This window comes from Dendrobates tinctorius, unplaced genomic scaffold (assembly GCF_039654945.1).
Source record: "Dendrobates tinctorius isolate UK_male_01 unplaced genomic scaffold, ASM3965494v1 ptg000019l, whole genome shotgun sequence".
NCBI classification, from domain to species: domain Eukaryota; kingdom Metazoa; phylum Chordata; class Amphibia; order Anura; family Dendrobatidae; genus Dendrobates; species Dendrobates tinctorius.
In genome coordinates this window covers 7173069-7186997 of record NW_027361687.1, presented here as the reverse complement: position 1 = coordinate 7186997, position 13929 = coordinate 7173069, and the positions used below count along the sequence as shown (strand labels likewise).

At 45.4% G+C, this 13929-nt stretch overlaps 1 protein-coding gene across 1 annotated transcript in view; it reads right to left on the bottom strand.

Annotated features, from left to right (window-relative positions):
- The window catches only part of LOC141082766 (alpha-1-antitrypsin-like), a 102292-nt gene extending 89503 nt beyond the window's left edge, over positions 1 to 12789 (bottom strand). The window contains exons 1-2 of the mRNA XM_073566682.1: positions 12663 to 12789; positions 3472 to 4116 (exon numbers count right to left, since the gene is read on the bottom strand). Of these exons, the coding sequence (XP_073422783.1) occupies positions 3472 to 4111 (640 nt within the window). The 5' untranslated portion in view covers positions 4112 to 4116; positions 12663 to 12789. The remainder of the gene's footprint in view (positions 1 to 3471; positions 4117 to 12662) is intronic.
- Positions 12790 to 13929: the final 1140 nt, after the last annotated feature.

Here is a 13929-nt window from a genome sequence, read left to right as displayed (position 1 = left end):
CTGGGGACTGATAAAAAGAAAATCGTCCAAGTAATGAATGATAGGTTGCACGCCTGAAACATCCCTTACCACCCACTCCAGAAAAGTACTGAATGTCTCGAACAATGAACAAGAAATTGCTCAACCCATCAGCAAACACCTATCGAGGTAGAAACCCCCGTTCCAAAAACAACCCAACAGCGGGATACTTTCTGAATGGACCAGCAATAAAAGAAAAGCCGATTCAATGTCGGTTTTTGCTAACAGAGCCCCTGAACCATAACTGCGCACCCACTGCACTGCCGTATCAAATGAGGTATACTCCACCGAACACAACTCTTGGGCAATAACATCATTAACTGACAGCCCTTTTGGGTATGATAAATGCTGACTCAAATGAAACTTGAAACTTGTTCGGCTCCTTTTTTGGCACTACCCCCAAGGGGAAACAATCAAACCCGCTATTGGTGCACTGGGAAACGGACCAGCCATCCTACCCAATTCCACTTCCTTTTTCAACTTAGCATCCACTACCTACGAATGCATCATTGCAGACCGCAAATTTTTAACTGAAAAAGGAACCGTATGACCGGGGGGGATCCTGAAGCCCTCAACAAAACCCTTCCTAATAACAGTAGCCTCCGCCCGAGCCGGGTACCTATTTAGAAAGGGGGCCATCTCTTGAATTCTCACTGGGCTCTCCCCCTTGACCGGTACCCATGTAGGGCTTACCCTTCCCCTTTTTGAAACATTTTGAAGCCCCGTGGGAGCTCCCGCTGCAGTGGGAGCACAAGTGCTTGAACTTACAGCTGTTCCCGTACTTACACTGGCCGTCATTAAACTGCCAGCACGTTCCAGATTTTTCTTTTCCTCCCTGCATTGCCTGACCACCACTTCCGTGTCCTGCCTGCTGAATGCCACTACCCCCGCTCCCGTGAAAGGACTGCCCATACCTTACTGGAGCCATCACCTTCAGCCACAGCCCGATGTCCTTCTGATCCCATTTTATCTCTGGCCGCACCGCCTTCCTCTGCCTTAACTGCTCATCGTATCATAGCCACGCTTGACCCCCATAAATACGATGTGCCTCCCCAATAGCGTCCAGATAACAAAACAGACCAGACCAATTTTCTGGAAACTTTTCACCTATGACACTCGCCAAAATAGCGAATGCCTTGTATCCAGTTTACAAACGTCTGTGGAATCAGCCACCACCTCCTCTTCTCCTCCTCCTCTTTCTTACTATCGTCCTTTTTTCCCTTATCCAAGTTAAATTTCTCCAAAGGAAAGAGGGAGAATATCTCCACGTACTCGTCCCACCAAATCTTTTCCTTTACCTCTTTTTTTTAAATGGGCACCCAAAGGCCCCTCAAAGCACACATAAACCTCTCCCTTAGCCCTATCGTCCAGCTTTATCTTGTCACCTTTTTCCGTCTCCGTCTGAACCGAAAACCGATACCCCCAAAGACGCCCTTCCATCACTCTCGATGGGCCGCAACACCTCCCCTTCTGTCTGGGTGCCGGCCCCCTGTCCCACCAACCATGCCCCCACCAGAGATGGGGCTGCCTCCCTCACTACTAACCCCTCAAGTCTCCTCAAAATTTGTGACATATTCAAAATATCCCGCAGCGCGGGCACCTCCACCCCACTTGGCCCACTACACCACCTTCGTTCCCTAGCATCCCCTTGACTACCCCCACTCTCCTGTAATACAGCCCCTGCGGGCGACAAACACGACATGAAACCATACTCACATAGCTGCACGGGTGCTGAGTCCCTGCCAGCTGTATGTCCGAAGTCCCGACGTCCTCCAGCATCCTGATGTTCACTGCCAGTTTCATCCGACACTCTCTGCTGCTCCTGGCCCACGCCCCTGGCCTCCTCATCACCAGGGGGGACCTGAGCACGTGACCCTTGGCACTCCATAGAGCTCCAACCCGAGTGGGACCTGTATCGATCCCCAGACCCGGACCGGCCTGTCCGGTCCGCAGCGCCATCCGACCGACTGCCAAACAGCTGCGCACTGCTGCCCGCCACTCTCCCCACCGCGTACGAAGTGCTGGGGCCAAGCAGGACGTCCTCATACTGCCCACTCCTGCCCGCTGTAGTGTGCTGTCTGGCGCCCCGTCTGACAGACCCCGGAGCGGACCTCCCCGGGAGCACCTGCTGTGTACGTCGCTGTCATGGTCTTCACTGTCGCTGCCTCCATCCGCTTCCTTCCCCGCCGCTGTGCCAAAGGCCTACCACGACCTGCTCCTGCGCCTGAGGGCCGGCCGGGTCTCGCAATACCTCCAGTGCTGCCCGTGACTGCCTCCCTTCCTGCCCGGCCTGCAGTTCCGGCACGGCTCCCGCTCTTTGGCCTCCAGCGCCCGCAGGCTGGCTGAGCGGATTCCTGCCAGGACAAGCGCTGTGGGGGGAAACTCCACCGGTTTGCACGCCACCCGCAGGGTCCCTGGAGGGGCTCCGCAGCCTGCGCCTACTGCGCGCGCCACTTCTGATGACAATCTCTCCGGGGGGCCTGGTCCTCCTGCCCCGCTGGCTTGTTCCAGGTCCGTCAGTCGCCCTGAGGAGAGAGGACAGCTGTGATTGGAGCCATACTCCCCTCCTGGACCAAGCAACGTCCTGGAGCCTGGACATGAGCGCATCCACGGTCTCCATGATTTCTGCGCTGCCGAGGTGGGTTCTTCCAGTTCCTGCTCCCCAAGGTAGAATGCAGTTTTCCCGCACTTTCTTCCCACTACCCCAGGCCGCCCCCACCCAAAACTCCTCCCATACCCCATCCCAGCCATTCAGGTCATTGAGACCACAACATATTTGAAAAAACCTTCCCGCCCATTGCAGTCATGGGGGGCTTCCCTTCAGGCTGTGCCCTACCCCAGCCCCCATCTTTCTTTCTTTATTTGTATCATGATGTGAAACCTGTTGCTTTTCCTTACAAATAAGTGACTCCGCTCTTACATTTCTTTATCGAGGTTTTCAGATGCTGTAAAATTGATACTTTTCCTTTATAATAGGTCATTAAATCTGACCTCACTCTCACCTCCCTCCTTGAGACTGCGGCACTCCAACCTGAGTCATTGTTTAGCAGGCACGGTCCTGCACATTTAGTAGTGGCTGTGCCCGATCCAACAGTTCAATCACTTGATTGGGATTGATCTACAGCACCAGGAATGGTCACTATCAAATGTACAGGACCATGCCTGGTAAACAAAGAGAATGCAACACTCAACGCAGCAACTTGGCTTCTTTCATTCAGCTGATGAAGGTGAAGGGAATTCTTCCTCCATATATTACTAAAATCCCTTTAATGAGGAGGAGGCCAATATAAAATTTAAAAAAATGCTATGATCCCTTGTCTCCTTTATGCTGCCTATGGAGCCCTGCAGTGGTTTTTAGCAGAAATAGAGGCTTCCCTCTCTCTTGACCCCCATACCAGCCATATTTGATATATTCACTTCCTAAAATCAATTGATGATTGTTTTCCTCCTTACCTTTGAAGTATTTTGTGCTGGTGATAACCAGAGCTGTCATTGGATCAAGATTGTCCAAGAGATCTTTAATTTTCCCATTGGTTTTCTTCTCCACGTAACTATTGATTTGTTCTAAGGCTTCTGGTTTTTCGGCAAAGTTGATGGGCATGACGTCCGATTGGTAGTATTTTTGGGCGTCATCTAAGAACTTCTTATGAAGATTTGGCTTGGAATCGATGAAGAGCGTAGTGATGCTGTCTAACTCATGTCCGCTTTTCGGCTGCTTGATGATGTTTAGAACCTTCTGGAAGCTTTTGTGGATCATTTCCTCTGATACCGAGGATTTGTTGAAACCAATTCCTTCATGGATCTCACTGAGGGTCTTGGACTTGGCACCAAGTGAGAGTAAAGCAAATGCTTTTGCGACACTCAATGGAGATATGAGCAAGTTGTCATGAGGTTGAACATCAATCATATGGTAGTAGATGTTGAGGGAGAAATTGAGCATTGCTGTGGCCATCATGACCATAGTATCTGATTCATTGTTGTGGTGGTGGTGGCCATCGTCGTCATGGTCATCATCATGTGGTCTACCATGGTGTCCACACACAAATGCACAAAGTAGAGTTTGGCTGAAACATAGGAAGACGAAAAGCTTCATTTTCTCTGAAAAAGACAATAATTCATTATAAGTATGTAAACCACTATATTTCTCATTAATTATGTTCAGGGCTTGATGTACAGCTCAGTGGTGAACAAAGCTCCTACCGTATTATGGTCAGAGCTGATACCCCAAAATAATGCAGTAAAAAGCAATCAAAACATGATATGTACAAGAGTAAACAAATAGGGAAGGCTCAATTTGAAAAAGGCTAACATGGAGGAACCCTGAAAAATGTTCATATTAACTTTTAATGAAATGCCGTTAAAAGGGACAAACAACAAATACACCCTATAGGTAGTCCCTGACTTGTACACCTGTCTATCTGCGGTAATTGGCACCCTATACGAAGCTGTACGAGAAAGTGCCAGTCGCCAACAAGCGGGGCACCAATCTGCCTGAAGTGCCCTATAGATAAGTGATGGCTATTATACAAGGGTGGGTAGACAGAACTGTATTGGGACAGTCGGAGAAAAAGGGAAGATGAATGGGAAAGCGGGTGTTTAAAAGGTCAGTGGGAAGGTGACTCGCCATGCATAGTTATGATAGCTAATATATGATAAATGGGATAAGTGACCCCTTTGAGGGTGACTATCATTGTGTTTATTAATTTCCACATCTGCAAGTCTTTAAAAGAAAAAGTATTAAAAGACAACTGATTTAAGTGTTAATGATTGAGTGGAATCGTACTGTGTTATATTGTTGCATTTTATATCTGATTTCTTTTACTTGCACACATGTAGCATTTTGTATCAATGTGATTGTTCATTTCTCTGTTCATTTTTCACTTACAAAATATAATAAAGAAAATATTAAACAATGCCAGTGTGGATAAAAAATACAGACGAGAAAAAGTCTGTAAGAAAGAAGATCAGCTTACTAACGCCAGGATAACAAAAGTAAGGTAAAGTCCAAGAAGAAACAATACAAAGAAAATGCAAAAGATTCAACAGCAGAGATAAAAAAACAACTGCAACTTCTCAAACTAGAGAGAAGATTAGAAAGAAAAAAATGGAAGAAAAGGAGAAAAGAGATTAAGATGATAGTCAATAAGGAGCAGGACAAATAGAAAAGAAAATTAGAAATAGAAGAGAAAGTCAAGAAGAACAAGAAGAATTAGAGAATGCAAGGTAAAAGAAAAGAAAGATGAAAGGAGGAGAAGAAGGGGAGGTAAGGGAGAATAAAAGCAATGAGATGAATGAGAAGTAGAAGAAAAGAAAGCAGAAAAGTAGAAGGAGGTAATAGAAAATAAACAAAAAGATCAGAGAGCAAAGATTAATGAAGAGAAGAAGGAGGATTATGAAGATGAAAGACGAAATGAAAAAAGAAAAGAAATAGAGAAGAAAAGAAAATGAAAAATAGAACAAGGGGAGAAAGGGAAGATGAAATGGAAAAGGAGAAAGGAAAAGGAAAGAAGAAGGAGGACAAGCAGGAATATAAGAAGAGATGAACATTTAAAATAGAAGAAGGAAAAGAAGAATAAAGAGAAGTAAAGAAAGAGAAGAACAATTAAGAGAAGAATGAACAATAAGAAGAAAATGAAAAAGAACTAGAGAAGGAAAACACGGAAGAAGATAAGACAAAAAGATAAAAATCAAAAATATGAAGCAGAGAAGAGGAAAGAGAAGAATAATGTCAGGAACACCGCACTGAGCTTGCTCACTGAGCCAGTGCGCATGTCCTGAGTAAAGCGAACTGTGTTCAAAGATACCTGTGGAGCGGGCAGCAGCCGAGTAGATGCGTACTTCAGAACAGCAGGACCTGAAGCACGTGACTGCTAGGGGCGTGGCCTAAACTCCACAGAGCTAGGTGCTGCAAGAGAACCCCGAGCAGGGTAACTGCGAGACAAAGTTACCAAGGGGCATAGACAGGGAGAATAGTCAGGACGTAGCCAATGAGTCATACACAGAGATAGCTGCAAGGTACAAGAGGGGCGAGCAGAGAGTAGTCAGATCACAGGCAATGAGTCATACACAGAGAGGGTAGCGCAGTACAGAATCAAAAGGCAAACTCACAACGGGCAACAGAACCGGGTCAGAAGCATATAAACAAGCTATAACAACAAACAGGCACTCGGCCAAAGGGAAAAGTATAACTGACAGGGATTGGAGCTTCCCAGGGGTTTAAGAAGCTCTCTCAGAACCATAGAGAGGCCACAATTATTAACCCCAGGTGTGCAGGTACAAACCTTCACTGAGCTCCAGACATTAACCCCTGACGTGCAGCTCAAAAACCTGCACTGGGATCATGACAAATAAGGAGGACATGAAAAGGACAAATAAAAGTAGGCAGAAGTAAAAGAGAAAAAAGGGACAAAAAAGGAGAACGTAAACAAGCAATAGAGAAAACGAACATAAATGAGGGCAAGAAAAAAAAAAAAAGGAAAAATAGGTAAAGAATGAAAAGAAAACAATGAAGAGTAGGAGGAAACACAAAGTAGATGAAAAGTAAGAAAAACAAGAAGGAGAAGGTTGGAAAGAGAGGAGGAAATTCAGGAATTGGGGGTGAATTAGACACAAAGAAGAATAATGGAAAGAGAGAATATGAAGTAGAAATATTAAAGTAAGTTAGTAGGTTGGAAATGAAAGGAAGAAAGTGAAGGAGTGTAATGCTCTGCCAGTAAGTGCGATTTTTATGCCAGCATAAGACATCTGATCAAAAAGATTGCCTGTCAAGTGATCGCAGATATGTGTATTAAATGGGCCAATAATTGGGAATGGGCATTAGGGTACATAATAAAAAATGTTCCGTAATCTGGACTGAAAAAACAGACGAGTGACAGGCAAGTGACATATGAGTGTCATGCGAGTACAATACGATTTTCACACGCAGCATCCGATTTACATCCGAGTGCAGTGCGATTGGTATCCGACTGCAATGCAATTTTAACATGAATTTTTACATACGGCAGATCTCTGTCATTTACATATCGTTTTCAAAGGAAATATTTGTCAAAACACACACAAATATAACATATATATGTATACAATAGATAGATAGAAGAAAAGCCCACGATTCCTGTGCGCGTACAGTAAAATCACACTGACAGGTTAGAATAGATAGAATACAGATATCAATATATATATACACTCACTGGCCACTTTATTAGGTACACCTGTCCAACTGTGTGTTAAGACTTAATTTCTAATCAGCCAATCACATGGCGGCAACTCAGTGCATTTAGGCATGTAGACATGGTCAAGACAATCTCCTGCAGTTCAAACCGAGCATCAGTATGGGGAAGAAAGGTGATTTGAGTGCCTTTGAACGTGGCATGATTGTTGGTGCCAGAAGGGCTGGTCTGAGAATTTCAGAAACTGCTGATCTACTGGGATTTTCACGCACAACCATCTCTAGGGTTTACAGAGAATGGTCCGAAAAAGAAAAAAAATCCAGTGAGCGGCAGTTCTGTGGCCGGAAATGCCTTGTTGATGCCAGAGGTCAGAGGAGAATGGGCAGACTGGTTCGAGCTGATAGAAAGGCAACAGTGACTCAAATTGCCACCCGTTACAACCAAGGTAGGCAGAAGAGCATCTCTGAACGCACAGTGCGTCGAACTTTGAGGCAGATGGGCTACAGCAGCAGAAGACCACACTGGGTACCACTCCTCTCAGCTAAGAACAGGAAACTGAGGCTACAATTTGCACAAGCTCATCGAAATTGGACAGTAGAAGATTGGAAAAACGTTGCCTGGTCTGATGAGTCTCGATTTCTGCTGCGACATTCGGATGGTAGGGTCAGAATTTGGCGTAAACAACATGAAAGCATGGATCCATCCTGCCTTGTATCAACGGTTCAGGCTGGTGGTGGTGGTGTCATGGTGTGGGGAATTTTTTCTGGGCACTCTTTGGGCCCCTTGGTACCAATTGAGCATCGTTGCAACGCCACAGCCTACCTGAGTATTGTTGCTGACCATGTCCATCCCTTTATGACCACAATGTACCCAACATCTGATGGCTACTTTCAGCAGGATAATGCGCCATGTCATAAAGCTCGAATCATCTCAGATTGGTTTCTTGAACATGACCATGAGTTTACTGTACTCAAATGGCCTCCTCAGTCACCAGATCTCAATCCAATAGAGCATCTTTGGGATGTGGTGGAACGGGAGATTCGCATCAGGGATGTGCAGCCGACAAATCTGCGCCAACTGTGTGATGCCATCATGTCAATATGGTCCAAAATCTCTGAGGAATGCTTGCAGCACCTTGTTGAATCTCTGCCACGAAGAATTGAGGCAGTTCTGAAGGCAAAAGGGGGTCCAACCCCTTACTAGCATGGTGTACCTAATAAAGTGGCCAGTGAGTGTATATATAGATGTCAGTCACACACACACACATATATATATGTATATTTATATTGCATAGATAGATATTAGATAGACAGACAGACAGATAGATAGATAGATAGATAGATAGATAGATAGATAGATAGATAGATAGATAGAAGAAAAGCTGGTAATACATCTGCCGGGTTATGTAAAATCGCTGCAGGAGCTGATTTTCTCATGGTGATCTGCTGTGAATACACTGGGCATGAACTGCTGTCACCTCATCACTAACATTTTCCCACAGTACAGAAGTCATCGTAGTTCAGGCTGTGAGGGAGCGCATCCTCAGTGACGTCACCGCTAGTCACTGAAGCTGTGCTGGCAGCATCTCCTCATTCACCAGTGGTTTTCAGCTGGGGCGGTCACATCTTAGCACCGTCCAGGTTGAAAACTGTATATCCCACAGATATGGATTACTGCGTGGGACATGACAGCCAGGTATGGTATATTGTTGGTTTTTTATTTTACTTTTATTACAGGAGATCGAGAGCTTTACATGGATTGGACGTGGTTGTAAGTATGGTTTAATTTAAAATATTAAAGGAGTCTTTGTCTTTATGTCAATTAAAGGATTTTTTACTGGGTGTCTGTGTTTTCTTTACAATTTGGCTATGGGGTTAGTAATAGGGGCATCTAATTGACGCCTCTCCATTACGAACCTTGGGGCTTTATGTCACAAAGGTGACATCAACCCCTCAATTATTACCCCACTTGCCAAGGCTACAGGGCATGAGCGAGGCTAAGTGCCAGAATTGGCGTATCTTAGAGATGTGCCTTTTTTGGAATGGCTGAGAGCTGATGTTTTTAGCCGGGGAGGGAGGGGCAAATATCTATGGCCCCTTCCTAGGCTATTAATATCAGCCTCCATTCATCGGGTTTCCCTCTGCTGGTTACGAAAGCCCACACCAATTTTTTCCGAAAAATAATCTTTAATTAAATACATTTCCATAACCTTCACACACACTGTACTAATTGTATTTGTCACTGACATCTACCTATTCTGTATGTATTTACTGTGTGTAATCCATCTCTTCTATCCTGTCGGCTCCTGCAGTGATTTTACATTACCGTGAATGCGGAATTACCGTCTTTTCTTCTATCTATGTAATATAAATACATTTATATGTGTGTATGTCACTGACATGTATATATATATATGTATTCTATGTGTATTTATCTATTCTAGCTATTCTAATCTAACCTGTCCGTATGATTTTACTGTAGCCGCATATGAATTGCCGGCTTTTCAAAGGACACCGGTGCGTAAATATCGGACAGCACTCGCATGGTGCAAGTGCTGGGCAGTTTTTTCTTGTGTCCGTTGACTGAGATATGCAGCAAATCACAGATGAGATGTAACCCATTGAATAACATTGGTCAGAGTGCCATACAATTTTTTATCGGATTGCACAGCGACTGTTTTTCTCACAAATGAGTATGAGCCCTTAGTAAGGTTATCCCATAGTCTCCAAGAGCCATTAGTCTTACATATGCATTCTGTTTTATCAGAGGCTCCGGCCCTATCCTCTACCACTCCGATACTTTACACTTAAGCTTTGGTTATTTCGATAAAATACAAGAAGTCCGCACCAAGAGAGATTGTTTGAATTACAGTAAGGACCTGAGGCGTAGCTAGGGTTTTGGTTCAGGGGGGCGAAACTTCTGAGTGGGCCCCTAACCAGGTAACCTTGATTATAGCTGGGTGACGCACCTTAATAGTGGAGGAGAACCTCAGCAGATGACTGCGCTGTTACTGAAAATAATTGCTATATAAAGACCAACATTGATATTACCGCCATATGGTCAGTGGTAGATACCGGTCCTACAGAACATACTGTATAAGAGATCACAGCACAGCTACAGTTAATGACCTACTGCTGACGTTCTTTCTGAAGGAACCGTTCACTTTTCACGTTTTTTCCATCTGGCCCAGACCGACATGACAACTTCTCCAGCCAGTACTCGGCTACAGAGAATTCAATAAAGACATGTTTCACTTCTCACATTTTCAGCACTGTCCAAAACGGGACTATCCCCAACCTGCACAAACTCCTCATCCTGCTGATGACTCAATGCTGATCCGCTGCTGTCGTATGTGACCCTATTAATGCACCTGCTTTGTGGCCCTGTGTGACCTCTAAATTTTAAAGCAACCCTCTAGAAAATACTAAGGCCGAGTGCAAGTGCCCTAGAAAACAGTGCCCACATTTTGTCTCCTAGAACGTAATAATGCTTTTTTTTTTTCTCTATATTGAATAATGCACTTCCCATAAGCAGACTCTATACTGTACATAATGCACTCCCCATAGGCAGACTCTATAGTATGATGAATTCCACATAGGCAGCCTCTGTAGTGTAATGCACTCCAATAGGCAGCCTCTATAGTGTAATGCACTCCCCATAGACAGCATCTGTAGTGTAATGCACCCCCATAGGCAGCCTCTATTACATAATGCAACCCATAGCCACCCTCTGTAGTATAATGTACCCCCATAGCCACCCTCTGTATATGCACCCCCATAGCCACCCTCTGTATATGCACCCTCATAGTCACCCTCTGTATATGCACACCCATAGCCACCCTCTGTATATGCACCCTCATAGCCACACTCAGTATATGCACTCCCCATAGCCACCCTCTGTAAATGCACACCCATAGCCACCCTCTGTATATGCAGCCCCATAGCCACCTTCTGTATATGCACCCCATAGCCATCCTCTGTATATGCACCCCCCATAGCCATCCTCTGTATATGCACCCCCCATAGCCATCCTCTGTATATGCACCCCTATAGCCATCCTCTGTATTTGCACCCTCATAGCCATCCTCTGAATAAGCATACCCATAACCATCCTCTGTATATGCACCCCCATAGCTACCCTATGCATATGCACCCCCATAGCCATCCTCTGTATATGCACCCCCATAGCCATCCTCTGTACATGCACCCCCCATACCGATCCTCTGTATATGCACCCCCATAGCGATCCTCTGTATATGCACCCTCATAACCACCCTCTGTATTGCACCCCCATAGCTACCCTATGCATATGCACCCCCATAGCCATCCTCTGTATATGCACCCCCATAGCTACCCTATGCATATGCACCCCCATAGCCATCCTCTGTATATGCACCCCCATAGCCATCCTCTGTACATGCACCCCCCCATACCGATCCTCTGTATATGCACCCCATAGCGATCCTCTATATATGCACCCCCATAACCACCCTCTGTATTGCACCCCCATAGCCATCCTCTGTATATGCACCCCCATAGCTACCCTATGCATATGCACCCCCATAGCCATCCTCTGTATATGCACCCCCATAGCCATCCTCTGTACATGCACCCCCCATACCGATCCTCTGTATATGCACCCCCCATAGCGATCCTCTGTATATGCACCCCCATAACCACCCTCTGTATTGCACCCCCATAGCTACCCTATGCATATGCACCCCCATAGCCATCCTCTGTATATGCACCCCCATAGCTACCCTATGCATATGCACCCCCATAGCCATCCTCTGTATATGCACCCCCATAGCCATCCTCTGTACATGCACCCCCCATACCGATCCTCTGTATATGCACCCCCATAGCGATCCTCTGTATATGCACCCCCATAACCACCATCTGGATTGCACCCCCATAGCTACCCTATGCATATGCACCCCCATAGCCACCCTCTGTATATGCACTCCCATAGCCATCCTCTGTATATGCACCCCCCATAGCGATGCCCTGCATATGCACCCCCATAGCGATCCTCTGCATATGCACCCCCATAGCCACCCTCTGTAGGATAATGCATCACTCCCCCATAAACTAAATACTCACCTCTCTTCCTCCTGGTTCCTGCGCTGTTCCCGCTCATCTCCGACTGCAGGCGCCGGGTACTGACGTCATCGCGCCCCCTGTCAGTGTCGGCGATGGTGACGTCAGACGCTGACAGGGGGATGATGAGAGAAGGAGCGCCCGCTGACCCTGCGATGACAGGCGGGGGGCCCACTCCTGGCACCGGGCCCCCCTGCCTGCTCAGGGGCCCATGGAGGCCAGACTCTCCCTGCTCTGCCACAAAGTGCATCTGTAGCGTAGCGCCGGGTGTGCCCCCTGAGAACGCGGGGCCCGGGGCCACCGCCCCCTCTGCCCCCCCGGTAGCTACACTACTGGTAAGGACAGAAGACTAAGTAGAAATTTGAGTTGTAATACTCACCAGCAGGGTGTGGAGCGCTCTGGGATGAGTGGAGATATTAAGCCGTCTCTCCCTTTATATATATATGTATGTATGTATATTTACTTTTGTACTTGTGCAATGTTGAAATTCTTCAAATCAGATTGCAGCAATCTTTGTCCTGTTACCTTGATTCAACTGACTAAACAATGATGCAAGATAAAGCTGCATGCCAGCTCTGCCCAAAAGTGGTGTGGAAAAATTACAAAATCCTTAAACAGTATCATCTGCTTTAGGCGACTGTTCAGAATAAGCAGTTATGTGTGAAAAAGGAATATTACTACCACTGGACATAACTAGTGATGAGCAAAAAAAAATGCCTACAAAGGACACCATTGTAGGCATTTACTACAGGCCGCCTGTGCAAGCTGAAGATATGGATGAACTCTTTATGCATCAAATGGCCAAGTTCTCCAAAAAATATGACATAGTTGTCATGGGAGATTTCAACTATCCAGACATTTGTTGGGAATCTCTCTCAGGCAAAACTAACAGGTCAAGGAAATTCTTATCCTCTCTTGCTGACAACTTTATCTTCCAAAAGGTAAAGGAGAAAACAAGAGGAACTGCTACCTTGGATCTAATCCTTATAAACAGGGAGGAAATGGTTGAGGAGGTAAAAGTGGCTGGGACCCTAGGAGGTAGCGACCATGCTATTTTAGAATTTTGGATAACTAGAGGCGGAAGACCTGTGAAGACTCAGACGTCAAGGTTAGATTTCAGAAAGGCAGATTTTAAGGGATTCAGAAAGAGAATTGGAGGGATCCAATGGCTGGATATCCTTAAAGACAAAAATGTCCAGGAAGGATGGGAAATCTTGAAAAATGAAATTCTCAAAGCACAGTTGTTAACAATTCCGAAAAGAGGGAAGAATAGGAAGCATTTAAGGAAACCAGGATGGATGAACACAGAACTTAAGCACATGCTAAAAAGGAAGCAAAAAATGTTTATAAAATGGAAAGAAGGAGGCATATCTAAAGAAGAATATATTGATGTCAGCAGAACCTGCAAGGCACAAATCAGATTAGCTAAAGCTGAAAATGAATTGAGGCTTGCAAGAGATGTCAAAAGCAATAATAAAGGATTTTGGGGATATGTCAAAAGTAAAAGAAAAGTCAAAGATGCTATAGGATTTTTACAGGATGAAAATGATGAAATGGTAAGACAGGATGTTGAGAAGGCTGAACTTTTAAATTCCTATTTTGCATCTGTTTTCTCTCAGAAAGGAAATGTAACATCAACTGTTATT